The sequence below is a fragment of the Myripristis murdjan genome, chromosome 22, assembly GCF_902150065.1.
Source record: "Myripristis murdjan chromosome 22, fMyrMur1.1, whole genome shotgun sequence".
NCBI classification, from domain to species: domain Eukaryota; kingdom Metazoa; phylum Chordata; class Actinopteri; order Holocentriformes; family Holocentridae; genus Myripristis; species Myripristis murdjan.
Window position 1 is genome coordinate 27,609,275 of NC_044001.1, and position 17,209 is coordinate 27,626,483.

Here is a 17,209-nt window from a genome sequence, read left to right on the forward strand (position 1 = left end):
TGGAGTGAAGAGGAATGCCATTAGCACATTTAGCATGGCTGTTTCAGTCGGCCGCTGCGCCCGCTCCTCATTATTAATCAGACAGCTGGCCGTCAAATCAAATGGAGGGCCACAGCCGGGATGCAAACGTCACCTTGACTTACTCGTGTACTAACAGAGCACACTGTGACTCATGGGCTTTTGTTTGGTTTTAATTGCCTCTGTAACAGCCTGTGTGTGAGGGAGAGGCAGGGACAGGCACAGGGAATATCTACTTGACCTCTATTTCCCCTTTCATCCTAGGTAAACGTGGCTGCCCCTGCTGGTCATCCTGGTAAAAGCCTCTCTTTGGCCATGTTGACTGAAGTCGAGGTGCCTCCATGTAACCATGAGTCTGCACAGCTGAAATCATTCGGTCTGTCACACTCCAACCTCGTAACTCTCCCCAGACATACCTCAGAGGCTCGACAGAGGACAGAATTTGAACGGTTACAGCTTATGTCTCTTTTATAGTTGCCAGAATACATGATCATCATTGTTAAAATAATTATGAACCAGTTTGAGAAACTATATGTACAGTTATTACAGTTTTGACAAAAGTATTCTCCAAATTTACATCATCAAAATACCATTCTTACTCTGAAACGTGAGCCACTGGGCTGACTAGGCAGATAGGACTCAGTGCCTAGGGCCCTTCCTCAACACAGTAATTTTTAAGCTTTTTTTTTTTTTAATTATTATTATTTATTTATTTTAGCATAAAGCAAGAAATTGGTAAAAAAAAAAAAAATAATAATAATAATTGCAAGTAAAAATTACTTGAAATTTTGGAGAAAAAAAATCTGAATGGTAAATAAATTGCTATTAATTTTTACAGTGTCAATTTTTTCTTCTGTGTGGCTATTTATACCTTACCAACTCAATATGGCTCATATCTTTGGTACTCCAAATGAATGGTTCAGTGTGCTTGTACAATAAAACCAGACACTTTTCCCATGCGCAAACAGTACTTTTAAACTGCTGCTGGTCCCTTTGTGAAAAAGACAACAAATTACTGAACACAGCCTTTCCCTGTTTTGCAACACTGCCATATTGTGGGCTGTTGTGAAGAAACTTTATACTAACCCTCCATGATACTCAAGCAGGAGCATAAAAATTCAAGGAAAGAAGGAAGGGAATGGAAGGACACAGCAGGTATATATGTTATGGAGGACATTACTCAGAGAATAAAGAATTCCATGAATTTATTTGAAAAGAGATGGATCGACAAAGAAGTAATTACTCCAAACAGTCAGATATAATAATGATACAAATAAGAGCACATTTGTTATGTATATAGGTATATGTGTGTGTTTGTGTGTGTGTGTCTACACATGCACAAAAAAAGCTAGAGAAACATTACAACAGTACATCTTGCAGAATGTCTCCAGTTTCTCTGCTAGTCACATGACATGATGTGGTGAATTAACTACCAAGTGAATGGGCAACATTTCAATATTAGTCCAACAGAATCAAAAGGCAGAAATACATTCATTTCAGCATTTTTATTATACAGCACATAAGAAATGGTTACAAGAAATCACAAAGTGTTCAAGAGTTCAAAAGACTCCAGTGGGTTACAAAATGACAGGACCGCCTCTCAACACGTCATCACTAACATTACCTCTCAATAACATGTTCCACTGTGGCTGCCAAGCGCTCATGAAAAAGTCCTCTGGCACGACTTCATGCACACGGGCTACAGCTTCTGCTGTTTGCACGCTGGTGACGCGATAGCCATCCACTTCCTGTAGTGGAGTGAGCCGTGATCTGCTGGTCACTTCAGCTGCAGCACCACCTGCCAACACACACACACAGAGATGAGACAGCTAAAGCATGAAACTACTACCACTACTACTGCTGCTACTGGTAATGATAATGCTAAAATCTATTTCCCCAGATGTACAGTGCAGTTTGGAACGGACTCTTGCTTCATGTATGTGAGTGTCCATTAGCAACAGACAAGCAGTTAAGTGTTCGAAGCTGGAAACAAATGTGCCATTAATTAAAAGGGAGCAGAACTTGGCACTTCTTCCGCTCCCCTATCATCACTGGTACAGCACTGCCAAGAAGAAGCTTTCAATGTCACCCAGCTCACAGCCCTCAAGGACGCACAACACCACAACACACACACACACGCACACACACACTTGCATTACTATAGCTGTGAGGACTTTCCATTTCGTTCCCTAACCTCAAACCTGTAATCTTAATCCTTGCCCTCACCTCATTTTAACAGCAATCTTAGCCCTAAACCCAAATCTTAATTCTGCTCCTAACCTAAACCTGATGCTGCTTTTAACTTTAAAGTGGAAACACCTGCCATTTTAAAAAAGTGGATTTTATTCGTAAGGTAATAAAACTGATGAAAAACTGGCATGTGCTCATGTTGGAAAACTCATGAAGAGCACAGAGCAAAAACACTGGGAGGCAGCAACATTACAGAATAAATTCACCTTCCAATAGCATGAAATGGTCACCCAATTACAATCAACTTTATCACCTAATCTAATAGTATTTCAAACTTATTTACCTATAACTAAGAAAATGTAATATATCATTCATTACTTATTATTCATTTTAAAAAGAAACACATTACTAATTAGCAGGAATGGTAAATATTTACATTACAAGCTGGACTACTTTCCATTATCCTGACAATTTTATTCTCTTGTTTTTTCACTTTATTGTAAAGCACTTTGACCTATGCTCCCTGTATGAAAAGTGCTATATAAATAAAGTTTTCTTCTTTTTTCTTGGTCTTTTTATTGTATCATTATTGTTATGTCAATAACTCTAAACTGATGCCTAAAGTATTTATTTTAATACAAATGAGCAAAGGTCTATGTCAGATTACACATGGACTGTTCTGCTGGACTGATTTCAATGTGACTGATAGTGAGACACCCTCACTGAGCATTTATTGTTCTGATCATTTTGATTTCACAAACAAAATACTGTCATTATGCATGAGACCTTTCTTCAAGCCAGGTGAGGCCAGACATTGGAAGCTAAACCTGCTTTAGCTCCTTTGTACTGGCTCCCTGTTTCATTTGGGATTGATTTCACGACACTTTTATGAGTCACTCAACGATTTAGCACCTTCATACCTCCTGGACTGCTCATCTATTTCTAAAATCATTCCCTTGAGTCGTCTAGTGCTGACATGCTTATCATCCCAAAAATGAAATATCAAATGTATGGTGAAGCAGCCTTCTGTTTTTATGTGCCTTAATGCGCCTAAATAAAGCTTATTATTAACATTATTCTCAATGTACTGATGCTTATGGATGAAGGGCACAGGCATAAGCCATTAGTGGAGAACACTTACTTTTGCTAAGATAAAATTAGTAAAATTAGTGGTTAAAATTAGTAAAATTAGTAATAAATTATGTAAGTAGGTTATAACACTGCAAGTATGTAAAAAAAAAAAGGGTGAAAAACATTGTTCTACTGTCTGCAATTCACTACCTTGCATGCATATTCCTGTTGTATGTTTACCTATTCTCTCTAGTGAACAGCAGAGACCTATATGATCTATTTTTAGATCATATGGATGGATGACTTTAGTAACAGCCCCACCTAGTGGACATGTCATGACTGACACTGCCTTTTGCACAAGGGCTTTGCACAGGGATTCAAGCTTCAGCTCGGCTAGGGGGAACATGTAAACCTGTAAACCTGTTTTTCGTGCTGCTAATGTCTGTTTGAACAGACTGTAAACATACTGCCTGTAATATTACCATATATACTGACAGGTGCACTGCAACATTATACCCAAGAACAAACACAGGCTCACACTTGATTCTGTGTTGACCATTTTAACTTAGGGCTGAACGTGAGACTTCGGCTTCAAGCCTTGCTACTGCCCTGGGATGCGGGTAAAGTGGACTGCATTTGAGACGTCCCAGGAGCTGAGGAAGTGCCCCGGTGAAACCTCCCAGTACCCACTGGGATGTGTTCAAGAGCTAAACTTGGGAAAAAACAGCAAACAAGGCCCCCCACAAGCTAACACAGCTACTTATGCTGATTTCTGCCTACCAAAACGAAAAATCAAAGAGTCGTGAGTGAACTGAGCTGATGCTGCACATAATGAAAATGGCACAAAGGAGCAATCAAATAAAATGCTAGTATATTTGGTTTCGTTTTTTATATCATCCTGAGACCCACTCCATGCGTTTCTGTCCTTTGCCGTGGACATTATACATTTGGATCTGGATTTTCCAGACTGCATGCTGCCATGAAAATTCCTGATGTGGCTTCAAGAGGAGAACTGAGGCTTTACAAAGGGTGTTAGACCTTGTGAGTTTGAAAAAGATGGTGCAAAAGATGCAACTAGAAGTCCTAAAATATTTTATATAAAATATTTTTCTTTTGTGTTAGAGGCTGATGAATGCTATCAGTGAGAGTTTAGTGAATTTTAACTTTTTGAAGCATAGAATGAAAGTCCATTTTATGATGTCTACTATAGTGGATGCTGGGTCAAAATATTTCTGTTGTTGAGCATTTACACATGGAGCTCAGAGTTCTTTCCCGCTGGTTTTAATGGGGGACTTCAAGGGGGATAGTTAGTGATTGTGCTGTGCATGAGTGAGTCAGGAAGGCTCCGGTGGAGCTGGACTGCTGCAGCGAGTCACCAGGGAGCGCCGGCAGAACCCACACTCCCTATGTGGCTATAGGCACAGCTCCAGCAGCCTGGAGCCTCGGAAGAGACATTCAGCGGAGACATTCAGCAGCCGGCTTTCCGCTGTCGCTCCAAATGGGGGCGTGCTAGTGCGTGTCAAAGCCAGTTGCATTTCCATTGTAAATTCTGCTCTTTGATTGCACCTCGGTGGGGCTGTCACGGCCAGTTTCCAGGTGCTAATGGCCAACCAAATATCCATGGGCCAGACAGGGCTAAGCGAGCTCTGAGGCGGAGATAAGAGTCATAAGTGACTAAGTGAGGAGACGGTGCAGCTGATAAGTACAGATGTCAGCGCAGTAGCTCACTTTGTAGCAGAAAAATGGAGAAGAACCAGCAGTCCTGGTCAAACGCGGACATTAGGGCTTTGCTCACTGTCTGGCAGAGGATAATGTTCCACGTCAAATTGATGGTGTTTGCCAAAATGAGGACATTATGCCATATATAGTGAGAGAGCTGGCAGCGGTGGGGATCCAATGTACAATGGGACATGTCTGTGAAAAACTGAAAAAACTGAGGTCTCAGTACAAGGCAATTAAAGCACACAACGCACAAAGTGGTGTCCAAAGGGGAAAAAATCCTGTGGTACATAGTTCTGCGGTGGTTAGTTGGTGCCGGGTGTGCAGACTTTAACCACTCGCCTCCTACTTCCCACTTGCCTGCATGGATGGTGGAAACACAAATGGTTTTGGGCCATTAACACTGACTAGCTCGAAGATCGCCCTAGTTTGCAGTGGCATCACAGCAGAAAGACAGCTAGTGAGTGTGTCCCCACTAACAGCAGCAGTGTGCCCCGGTGATGGAGGGGGTAGACAGCACATACACAATGATTATCCTGTGGTCTACTGCAGTGGACATCCTGGAAAACTATGTAATCTGTCATTTTTCTTTTTGAATTATACAGCTCATTGGGAGGGGTGTTCTATAGTACTTACCCTAACTAACCCTAACCCTAACCCTAACCCTAATGGGATATCACAAATGCAGCATTGGCCACACTTCTTGACACAAGGTGAGTATTTAGTATACTCCTACCTTATTGGCAGCCTCTAGTGAGCTAATGAGTGTGTGCAACTCTTCTCTGTTCAACTCCATGGTGACGGGCCGAAGGGCTCCGTTCTCTCTCACATCCAGAGTAAGACTCAGCAGAGGAGTCTGGAGAGACGAGATCTTATCGCTGGACAAGGCTAACTGGAGAGAGTGAGGGGGAAACAGAGACAGGATAAAGAGAGTAAAGAAGGAAATAAATAATTCAGTACATAGCAAAGCTGAGCAAACTCACGTGATTTCTTTAAAACGCATGGGAAAAAGGTGATGAGCAAAAATGTCCTCAAAATTAAGAAAACTGTTTATAATTATTGTAAACCTTTATTTAATTACAAGACAATTACCATTAAATTTACCAAAAATTTCAAAATTTCAAGGGTGAAATAAGACCGTTAAAACTATAAGTGGATAGGTCACCTTAAGCTGCCAATCGAAGTCTTGAAGCACAGCGCTGGAGATGAAGTTGGTTCTCTCCACGAGAGCTTGGCGGATCTCCTCTCGTCTGGCCCTCAGCACGCTCAGCACAGCCTCTCCGTAACCGCTGCCCACATCCGACAAACCTGCCAGCACCTGCCCACAGACCACAGCAGCATGGAGGAGATGGTGACAATCTGACCCAGAGGCAGCCCTTCTCTGGCACGGATCATCACAGGCACCTTGAATTCTCAGAGGTTTTGTGTGAATGGAAATCAATGGAGGATGTTTGGCTCATCCTGTTAAACTACTAACATATGTGCTTAATGTAATAAAAAAACTGGCATTTGAAAACATCATGATGTCATACAATACAATCAGCAAGCTAGCTGGACAGGACTGGCTTCATTCAAGAAGTACAAAATGCTCCCATCACTTCGCCATGTGATGTGAGATGGAAATCAGCATCAAGATTAATGCACAGTTCCATCGTGATGTACTGACAGAGCTTATCACAACTCCTGCGGCTGTGCCATTCTTTGGTAAGGAGGACACAGAAAGTTGCATAAGTACTTTCAGAAACAGCAACGGAGAGTAACTCTCCAGTTCTGGTGTCCTCATACCAAAAGAATGGCACTGCTATTTCAGGAATTGTGATAAGCTCTCTCAGTACATCAAGATTGGCTGCTCCATTCATGTGAGGTCTGATTAATCTCACATGGTAAAAAGATGTGAGCGTTTGTACTTCTCGAATGAAGCCAGAGCTGTCCAGGTAGCTTGCTGTATCTCAGAGGTCAAGATGAGAGCAAAGTCATTCTGGAGACCCTCTTTGTAAGACAGATTGAGCAGAAGAGCAGCTATAGTGTTTGGCCGTGATGAAAAAAAGCTTAATTTGGGCGATCAAAGCAGTAACAGAGCTTGAGAGAGTTCCCTGAACTCTCTCAAGCTCTGGACTTTTAGCCTGGACTTTTAGCTCTGCAACACCGTTCTTTGTGATTCTTAAGGCGTTTCTGTCTGAGCTGGGCAAAACAGCTTGTGAACCCTTTGCCCATCATAAATAGAATGAGTTCCAAAGGCCTTCCTTCCTATGCAATATATAATATATGACGTTTTTTGATTCTGATATGTTCGTCACTGCATGTAATCGTTACCTTTGTTAGTGTCTGTTTGGGGTGTTATTACTGCATGGTAATGCTTAACTGTGATGTCTGACCAGCGCATTTGCAAATGTTCTTATGTATTCAGGTTGCTCTCGATAGGCCTTCACCTCTGCTTTGTTTAGTCTAACTGAATCAAAGTCTGGTGCGTTTACCCTCTTGGCATGGTTTGTCTGGGCAGGTGTGAAACCAGCAATAGCAGTCGGGTGTGGACCAAAATAAGCAGACTAGCTGTCTTTCCACAGTGGTGCCACTGCTGGCTGGGGCTATCTTTGAGCCTAGAACAAAAAACAGTCGTATTTCCACTGCTGTGCCAGCTGCACTGCAAATTCTTCCCATTCATGCATGCCAGTGGGATGTAGGGAGCGAGTGGTTTAAAGTCTGCACAACCGGCACCAACTAACTACTGCAGAACTACGTACCACCAGATCTTTTTCCCTTTGGACCCCACTTTGTGCATTGCTTGCTTTAACTGGCTTGTACTCAGAGCTCAGTTTTTTTCAGTTTCTTTCCCCACCACTGCCAGCTCTCTAACTATGTATCGCATAACATCCTTATTTAAGCAAACACCGTCGATTTGACACTGGACATTGTCCTCTGCCCGGATAGAGAGAAGAGCCCAAATGTCCTCATTTGATCAGCTTGTTCTCCATTTTTCTTTTCTCTGTTATTTTTCTGCTACAAAAGCGAGCGGCTGCGCTGACATCTGTACTTATCAGCTGCATGTATCTCCCCACCCAAAGCTTCGGTTAGCCCTGTCTGGCCCATGGGTATTTGGTGGGTCATTAGCACCTGGAAACTGGCCCAAACAGCCCCACCGAGGTGTGATCAAAGAGCGGAAGGGTCAGTGGAAACGCAACCAGCCTTGGTACGCAATAGCACGCCTGCATTTGGCGAGACAGAGGAAAGCAGGCTACTGAGACCCTGTTTAGGAGGTGTCCTATGCATGGTTACACGTGAAATCTGAAGCGATTTGTTTGCAGTGTGAACCACAACTACAGCACACAACACGCTTACTTTAGATGGTAACTCAAGAATGCTCATCATACCAAAATATCATCTACAGAAATGGATCTTTTTGCCACCTTGAGTAGTAGCAGAATCCACCCTCGGCAATGGACTAATCGTGCTGTAAACTGGCTAAAGCAGCTACCGTGTCGAATGAAAACTGCGTCACAGCATGTGGACACATCAGCCAGTAGTGACAGGTTCAAATCCCTCCTAACACAGGTGAAATTTCAGACAGGAATAATGGAGTGGAAACGGAATGGTCATGCAGTGTGAATGTCAGGTTACCATGGGATTGTTGCTGATAATATGGGAGTTTTTTGACCTGATAAAAGAAGCTCAAGTGTAGCTTTAACATCACTGCCTTCTGCTTTCGAGCCATCTCACCTCCTCATCACAGCTGTTGTTGCCCACAGCCAGTCGGAAGAGGCTGGACAGTGAGTTCAGCAGCTCCAGCCACTCCTCCAGGCTCCAGGTGGCGCTATAGTCTGCCATACGTGGAGGCTCCCGCCCACAAACGCCATCCACCACCCTGTGACACAGCTATGGGGTAGATACCAAAAATGCACAAAAGAATGAATGAGTTTTCACGTGTTGTGCTGGTTCCCAGTGCTGCAGCTGCCTCGCTGTGATCACCTGCAGCAGCCGAGTCTCAGTTAGCTGGCTGTCTGTCTAATGCTTGAACTAAAGTGCTGCTCTAATGAACTGCAGCAAATTCAGTCTCTACTTTGTGCTGTTTAAGCTGTTCTGCAGTCACTGGAAATGCACTTTCTACTCAGAACTGTCGGACGCACTAGGCATATCAGGCGCATATTTTCAATATAGGGCCTCCACAGGCAATCAGACCTTTTTTTTTGCTCAATTAACCCTTTGAAAGCTGATCATATTCACTTGATTTCTTTCAAAAACAAGGTTAAAAAAAAGTGGTGAGCAAAAAGCAAAGCAGAAAATTTGCGAAAAAACAAAACAAAACAAAACAAAAAAGAAACAAACATAAAATTAGAAAAAAGGGATAATTACAACATATTGTAACATATCATAATAAAATTATATATTTAAACATCAGATCAATAATACTGGATGGATATCAGATTTATTTAACCCTTTCACAAGCCATTTAACCTTTTGAAACCTAAACAATATATGCATTAGATTTAGCAAGGTATTAGATTTCTTTGAAAAACACTGGAAGATGATGAGCAAATTAGCAAGAAATGAAGTGGGAATTAGAGTGAAATAATATCTATCTATATAAGAATTTGGAATTTACAAGAAACTGACCCGAAATACAGCCAACAATATATTTTTTAAGACAAAACAAAACAAAACAATTAGCACATTTTTTATTTACTATTATAATTACACATGAAAAAATACTACTAGTACTACTACTACAAGACAATTACAAGACAAATTAGCATAAAGTTACCCAGCCCAAAAAAGACAAGTCAAGACAAGAAAAGAAATGCGAGAAATGTAAGAAATAACTGGAACTACGGTGAATTTTGTTCAGATCTTTCAGGTTGTCCAGGACCGTTAATTCAAAACCTTCAAAATAAAAGCATGCAACTGCACTCGTGACGGTGACTGAACAGGATGAAGATGTCAGCCTTATGACAATGACCAGTAACACGGAGGCTCTTCAGCATTCAGAGGAAACCTGCAGTCGTGTTTCGGGAGGTAAATGTGTTAATAGAGACACGACGAATTAAAAAGACTATAACTTTTCAGGTTCTACATACAGCAGAGTGGAGGCTGTACGGGCTAGCTAGTCCATATCGGGATCGATTCCCAGTTTTGCTGCTGCCAGCCTTTTCAACGACACGAAAGCCTGAGCCACTGGCATCAGAGAGCAAACGAGCACCACAGTGGAGGACAACAGGACGCCTGAGACTTACTTTCGGGCATTCTTGAAGAGGTAACCTGCTCAGTAGGACCACCATGTTTGATTTAGTTCCGCCTTTGGTCGATCAGCTGATATGTCACATGACTGCTGGAGCTGCATTCACGCGTCGTCAGGAAGACTGAAGGTGACAGCTCGTGTCGACTTATTACAGATACCTCATTTGTGTACAAATGATGTTGAAAATATCCAAATGTGCCGACATTGTGGTGGAAAGACAGGCACCTACAGTTTGACGACAATAATAAACAACAGCTGACATTAATTAGTGCGGTTGTATGTGACGTTCGTGTGTGTCCATACCGGCTGCTTCACTTGAAGTGAAAAGAGGTAGCCCCAGTGAAGTCTGCCCGGTTCCTCGTGATGTTACAGTACACCGCGTGACGCTCTGTCTTGGGAGAATTGCTCACCGAACTCCCATTCAAAGAAATATCATATGAGCTTGGTAATAGGAAAAATTCATAACTCGTACAACGTGACTTATAGAGTTTTAACGTTACCTTCCAATTCGGCACACATGCAGTCCGACCCAACAGGGCTTTTTTTGTTGTTTTTTGCCATTCCCCTAATTTTCTTCACTAAATTACACACGGTACACGGCAGCAGCCAGCGGCCGAGACATTGAGGAGCATGTTGCAGTCTCCGGGTCTGCAGACACATACTATTGGAGACATTTGGATCAGTTGGACATTTATTAAAATCAAGGCCTGCTTGGTGGATCACTTGTGTGCCGAATAACCCAGAAAGCCCAAATGATTCATAAAAACTCTTAACTCGGTGTCTACGATGAATGTATTTTTGCTGATACGCAAGATAATACAGAATCTCCAGTATTTTAAACGGAGCCTGGGCGGATTCTTGGTGTGAGCGAGCGGAACGTCGTCGCGGCTTGTGTTTCACATCCTGGTTTGTCGTAGGGGGGTGGTGGTTTTCCAAGTGCTGCAACGGCTCAACGGTGAAGTAATCTGTGAAGACAGTGATGTGACCTGGGCGATTTGCATCTGACTTTGCTTCATGCAGCAGTCGGCGTACGGGAGCACAACGCAGGGTAAGTTTTCTCCACTACAAATTTGCAAAACAATATGAAAATTGATGTGAGCGCAGGTCAGAGGTTTACTAATTCGTCAAGGTGATGGTTAAACTATGGAGGCGACAACAATGCAGTAGGCCGGCTTTATCATATGCCCTGCTAAATACATACCGTACCTGCTCATGTAGGACCTGCGGTATTAATGTAGCAGTAAACAAGCACAGCCTATGGTTTGTGGTTTGGTTGCCCCGTCTGAACAACATCGATAAAATGTTTAAGGAGTTGATCCTCCTTCTATGAAAATGCACAGTCTAATAACCGAAACTGCAAGCATCGATTTGGCTTGTTTTGCCAACCCAAACTTCTGTATCCTCGATGCGGTTTCAGAGTTCATTTCGATCAGCGGGAGATTCCCAAGCGGCCTGAAATCTTTTCTTAGACCTTTTCTACTCTTGAGTGCGATTCAGTCAGTCAATTAGAATGACAATCACTATCAGAAATAGTTTATTGATCCCCGAGTGGAAACTGGGTCAGTTGCTGTGGCTCAGATTCTCAAGAGAAAAACTAAATGATAAGAAATAGAAAAATATGTGCCTTAGAAATGTGTAGAAGTATGTGCATTAAGTGCATCAAATTTACAAAATATTACAACAGTAAATATAGAAATAAGAAACTGAGCATATGTATCAAAAGACAAACAAAAGACAAGTTAGTTTAACAGGTGCAGCTAATACAGATAATAAAGCCCTGCACTGTGGCAGGCTGTGTGTCCAACTCCACAGATGTTGGGTATATTTCTCCTACATTTGAACTGATGTGATGATAACTTTTCAACAGTAGGATAGGCCTAAGTGTTGCCCTCCTTTCAGTGACCATCACCAGGCAAGGTGACAAAAAGGTGGCAAATTCAATAGCCCGTTTTCACCCCAGCCATTCTGACATGAAACAGCAGGGTGTTTAACCCAGCTTTGACCAATAAGAGTTCTGTTCCATGTAGTCTGAACCGAGCCAGGGCCCTGCTTGTGTTCACGGTGCTTCACTGGAAAGACTATGGTGCAATCAAATGGATCAGAACCTTTATTAATGTCATTAGTATCACCTGTGACAACCCTGTCTCATAAAAAGTACATTTCTTTACAACTAAACAGCCTTTTTAATTAGGGGAAACATTTTTGTCACAGATTATGTTTGTTCCTCACATATCACGAATCAGTTTCTCATCAACATATCTTGTTCCCATACAGCTAAACTGCATTCTCAGTTACAGGGGAATTATGAGGAATATGTTTTTTTGTTTTGTTTTATTTATTTATTTATTTATCGCTTGTTTTTATCATGGATTATGTTTGTTTTCAAATGTATCACAAAGACATTTTTAATCAGTGTATCTTGTATATCATGTTGGGGGGAGTTTCAGCTAGTTTAGTTACCTTTAGCCACTAAAGCCACTTGGTTAAGGTTAGGGAAAGGTTAGGGTTAGACATAAAACCAACATGGTTAAGGTTACGGTTGGGGTTATCACATGTTCATGTGATATGCTACAAACAAATGTAATCTAATTACAAAATACATTCCCCTCAAAACATAATTGAGAATGCAAGTTAATTGTGTGACAATTAACTTGACAAGTTAATTGTGTCACTTTTAGAAGACAGGCCCCCCTGTGTTCACTCCTGCTATTTAATGTTGAAAATCTGTTGAAAATCTTTATCACACAGTTAATAAAGGGAATGGGGCTTAATGTGCTGCTTGAAGGGACTGTGCTAAAATGAGAAATATTTTCACTTTACTAACTTCCCTGAAACTGTGACGGATTAGTTGGACATTTATTAAAATGTCCAACTAAATGCCCTTCATACTGAGGTTTCACTTTCACTTAAATCTCATGTGCAGTGGAGACAATTTGATGATTTAATTCTAATTCACATCTAACAACAAAAGTCTTCTCCATGATCAAACTGGAGTTTGTAGACTGTATTCTATCTATTTGGGTGTTATTGATAAAGATTTTTGTGGACCGCTGCTTTACAGTGGCTTGCATTGTCTTGTGCAGCTGCCACAGTAAGTGGGTAACACTTGTGTTGCCGTTTTAAGTCCAAATGTAATTGAACTTTGGACTGATATCATATCGAATTATCTACTGTATTTATGAATGGAAAAATCTCTGTCTGTGTATGTGACTGTGGCTTGATTAGTTCCGCAACTGTGCATCCGATCGACTTCGAACTTGGCAGGCGTGAGGCCGAGGATCCTCCATGATGCAGTGTTGAGTATGCATATTTATGGTTCAAAACTGCAGAAAATGGGTTTTATGTTGTTCTTAATATTATGTTGATGGTCCACGAAAGCCAGAACTGAAATGCCAGAGCAGTGCAGCACCCAGACAATCTACAGCGCATACGCTGCAGTTTTGCGTTATTTACTAGACACACATGTATATTTCTGTGCTATCTATCACCCACAAACTATTATCCGAGCAGAGCAGCACGAGAAATGAACTGTTTATGGGTATGATAGTGGTATGGCGGTGATTTCCAAACGTTACATTGTTGTACTGTCGTCCGTGGCCTGGGCATTCAGGACTACAACCCAATTTTTTTTTGGCCCCAGCCCTGAACATTTGCAGTGCACAGCTCAATCCAGTGGCCAGATGCATAAAACTTGTGTAGATTCATGACTTAATATATGTAAGCATAAAGTCAGAAACACGCATGAACGTTCTTTGACATAATTTTTTCATCAGATTAATATAAAACCTTGTGTATACATCGCTGTGTTTTATAAACCTCAGTCATTGGGGATTTGTGGGCATGTAGTGCACGAGCCCCTTTTCCTCTTCCACACTTAACCATAAATGTATAAAGATACCAGCAGCTGTATCGCCGCCTGTTCCACCTGTCTTTCCATCTGTCTATCAAACAAATAGGAAATAAAAAATTGCCTTTTGTTTTCAGAGACTGTTGTGTTCCCCAACAGCCACAACAGTTGGCATTACACACAGCTGGCTGACTCTTTATGCGGTCCTCATCGCATGGACCTAAACCACCAAGTGATATCCCAGAAATGTATCTGTGATTAGTTTGTAGTGCTCATATCGAAACCCACATTACAAGGTGTGTTACAACGAATTAAATAAAAAGAATATTAACATTTCAATAAAATGTTGACTGACATCAATTAAAAGGATGAGAAAAATATCTGTGCCTTATCCATAGCACATGCACCCATAACACACATATGCTCTACATTTTCCATACATTTTAACAAATTTTAACTGGCACTGCACTAGTATTCACAAGCAGTTACTGTAGGCTGTACGCATCATGCTTCAATCTGATATTGTTTTATTTTCGCTGCTGCTGCTGGAGAATATGCTCTGTTGTGCAACTTACACTTTAAAGTTTAAAAGTCATATGATCCACTCAGAACTTCTGAGTGGTGGATAGCTGGAATTCCTGTCAGGCTTTTAAATATGAATTTTATGCCAAAAGTAAGAAGTGGCTGAACATGTAACAAGTGCAGCTGACTCTCTCCTCAATGATGGTGCACACATAATATAACCGAGTATGAGCTTTTTAATGTTTGGTTCTGACTACTGTGCAGATAAATTCATTTTGTGTGGATTTTTGAAGCAAAGTTGTCAAATGGCTCGTAAGGCGCTTCCATGGCGATGACAAATCAGCAAGTAAACATGAACAACAGTGATACTGTGCATAACATGTACGTGCAGCATAGTGCATGTAGGTGGTAGCTTTGTCCAGCTACCAGGTTTGGCATCTAACAAAGCTATTCAAGGCACCCTCCTTTAGCTGGGGGGAAGTCCATCCAGCCAGTATCCAGCATGCAGTAACAATGAGAGGAAGATAGCACCACTACTGTCTTACATTACAGCTAAGGGGAAGTCAAATAATATCTTTTTTTTTTTTTTTTTTTTTTTTTTCAAAATGTGTGATGTGTCCCTTTAAACCTCTACAGAGCAGCCTAACCAGCCCATGTTGGATTGGCTAGAGGAGAATGGTCAGTTCTCTCTTGTCCTTTTCTTGTTGCTTTCTTGTTTGTTTGTTTTTTTGTATTCCTTCCATGTGCCAGTGCAAAAGTGTACATTCAGGCCATCAGTGAAGTTAATCGCCCTTGGCCTATTTTACAGCAGGATGCATAATACACAGTTCATTGCAAGTCTTAATTTGACTTTTACAAGCCGTCCTGTAAACATTACCATGGTTGCTACCGAGGGATGTCTAGACCTGCTTTCTAATTAGCCAAGAACTCAACTGTGGCTTGCTCCACTAAGGAATTGCTTCTCATGAGGTCTGTATGTAACGTTAGATGGCTTGTTAAGCAAATGTTGGGTCAGATAACTTATCGTCAGGTGAACCAAAAAAACTTCCCCTCCATTGTTTCAGTTCATACTTCATCTCGCTGAAGTCTTACCAAATACAGGTCACTGTTTCCAGTCCTCTGGAGGAAACCGTACCTTTCGGGTACTTAAGTTACTGAGAACAAAAGAATAAGGCAGCTGCACGTGCTCAAATGTTAGTCTGTTTTCTGTAGAGACGGTAGGGTTATACTCACGTAGCCAAACAGAGCCTCCTCTGGGCTGTGGGTGTCCAGAGGAAGTGAGAAGACACATTTTATCATATGGAAGGTTTTCATATTCTGTGAGGAAGAAACTTTGTCAGGCTGTCCGCAGATCCTTAAAAAGTCTTAAAATGTCATAGCGATGCATCTCATTTTCAGTGCAACATTTTATATCTATATTCGTCTCCATCAGAGTCAACATTTCTGAAGTTATAAAACTAGACCTTCTGACCCTAACAGAGATTTGAACCTCGACTGACACTACACATCTTAACCCTGACGTTTCGGGGGATATCCTGAGAAAATCAGGCATAACCTGCTCTGGGCTGAAGTCTAGTTAGCCCTGTGGTAAGAGTGGAGACATCTCACATTCCAAGTTTCAAGTGTGAAAAGATGGTTAGCTCAGGGCTAACTGTGGACTTAGCCCGGGGCTGTGTGGTGTGAAGGGGCTAATTCAGTATTAGGACTGTATGGGCCAGTGAAATGGCACTGTGGAAGTGGATAGTAATCAATTATGGTACTAATTTGGGAATTTTCCAGTTTGGGATCAATAAAGTATACCTATCTATCTATCTATCTAATTATGGCACTAGTACTAGTTTCTTGTTTTCACTCTAGAAATTTTCATTATCCCAGAAATATCAGAGGCAACATAAGACACAGTAACAAATACAAATCAGCATATAAACACTCAATTATCCAAGACTATATGTCATATCCCATCATTTGTCACACTGTGGGGTCCTATTGTGGTGGCTGTTAGTCATGTGTGTTTGATAATAAACTGTATGTTCAATCAGTGCCACCCGGTCTGGTGTCATTCTCTTTTGATTGACTTCCTTTCCAGAAAGTGAGGACATTACTGAGAACACGAATAAAAATACTATGAAAAGACGAAGCAGCCTTGGCACAAAAATTTAAACGCCTCAAGGACGTGAGGCAGGCTTGGGCTTTCAGACCTACATCATATAAATCAGATGATTTTTTTTTCTTTAATCTTTGGAAACTCATTCACGCTTTCCACAAAAATTGCATCAGCATCAGTTGAAGAATTTTTTTTAAAAGGAAAAATAGAAGGTTAAAAATCTGTGGTGAGTTCTCCAGATATTGGACTAGCCCTGTTTGCTAAATAGACACAGGATGACACTGGATGCAGCTTATCAGAGGCCATGTGATGAAGGAGGTTGTCAAATTTTCATACGAACAGTCAAAAAGTATAGAAAGCATACGTCTTCATCTTTGTTCCACAAGGACAAAACAACTACTGGTAACAGAGGACGGCAAATTTGAAATCATGTAATGTAGATGCGCTTTCTACACTCATCAGCCCCCCTAAAACACCTGTACCCATGGTGCTTTTGGAAAGTGATGAT

At 41.4% G+C, this 17,209-nt stretch overlaps 2 protein-coding genes across 3 annotated transcripts in view; one reads left to right on the forward strand and one right to left on the reverse strand.

Moving 5' to 3' along the window:
- Positions 1-1,208: 1,208 nt before the first annotated feature.
- Positions 1,209-10,367, reverse strand: commd8 (COMM domain containing 8). The gene is made up of 5 exons (XM_030082044.1): positions 10,224-10,367; positions 8,713-8,868; positions 6,164-6,316; positions 5,735-5,890; positions 1,209-1,816 (listed from the first exon to the last, which is right to left on the reverse strand). The coding sequence occupies exons 1-5, from the start codon at positions 10,266-10,268 to the stop codon at positions 1,796-1,798; spliced, it is 531 nt and encodes a 176-aa protein (XP_029937904.1). The 5' UTR covers positions 10,269-10,367; the 3' UTR covers positions 1,209-1,795.
- A 288-nt stretch (positions 10,368-10,655) lies between these two features.
- Positions 10,656-17,209, forward strand: part of LOC115380816 (ATPase phospholipid transporting 10D) — a 42,014-nt gene continuing 35,460 nt past the window's right edge. The window contains exons 1-2 of one of the 2 annotated variants that reach the window (XM_030082041.1): positions 10,656-10,673; positions 11,146-11,276. The gene's annotated coding sequence lies outside the window, so the exon portion shown is untranslated. Of the gene's footprint in view, positions 10,674-10,882; positions 11,277-17,209 lie in introns of those variants that run through there. The other variant, XM_030082040.1, reaches the window with a different exon arrangement.

Bases quoted from the DNA above. Each gene is read 5' to 3' on its own strand.
- commd8 (XM_030082044.1), bottom strand. From the start codon at position 10,268: ATGGTGGTCCTACTGAGCAGGTTACCTCTTCAAGAATGCCCGAAA. The intron at 8,869-10,223 runs GTAAGTCTCAGG...TCTACCCCATAG, and splicing joins CTCTTCAAGAATGCCCGAAA to CTGTGTCACAGGGTGGTGGA. The intron at 5,891-6,163 runs GTGACCTATCCA...CACTCTCTCCAG, and splicing joins ACTTCGATTGGCAGCTTAAG to TTAGCCTTGTCCAGCGATAA.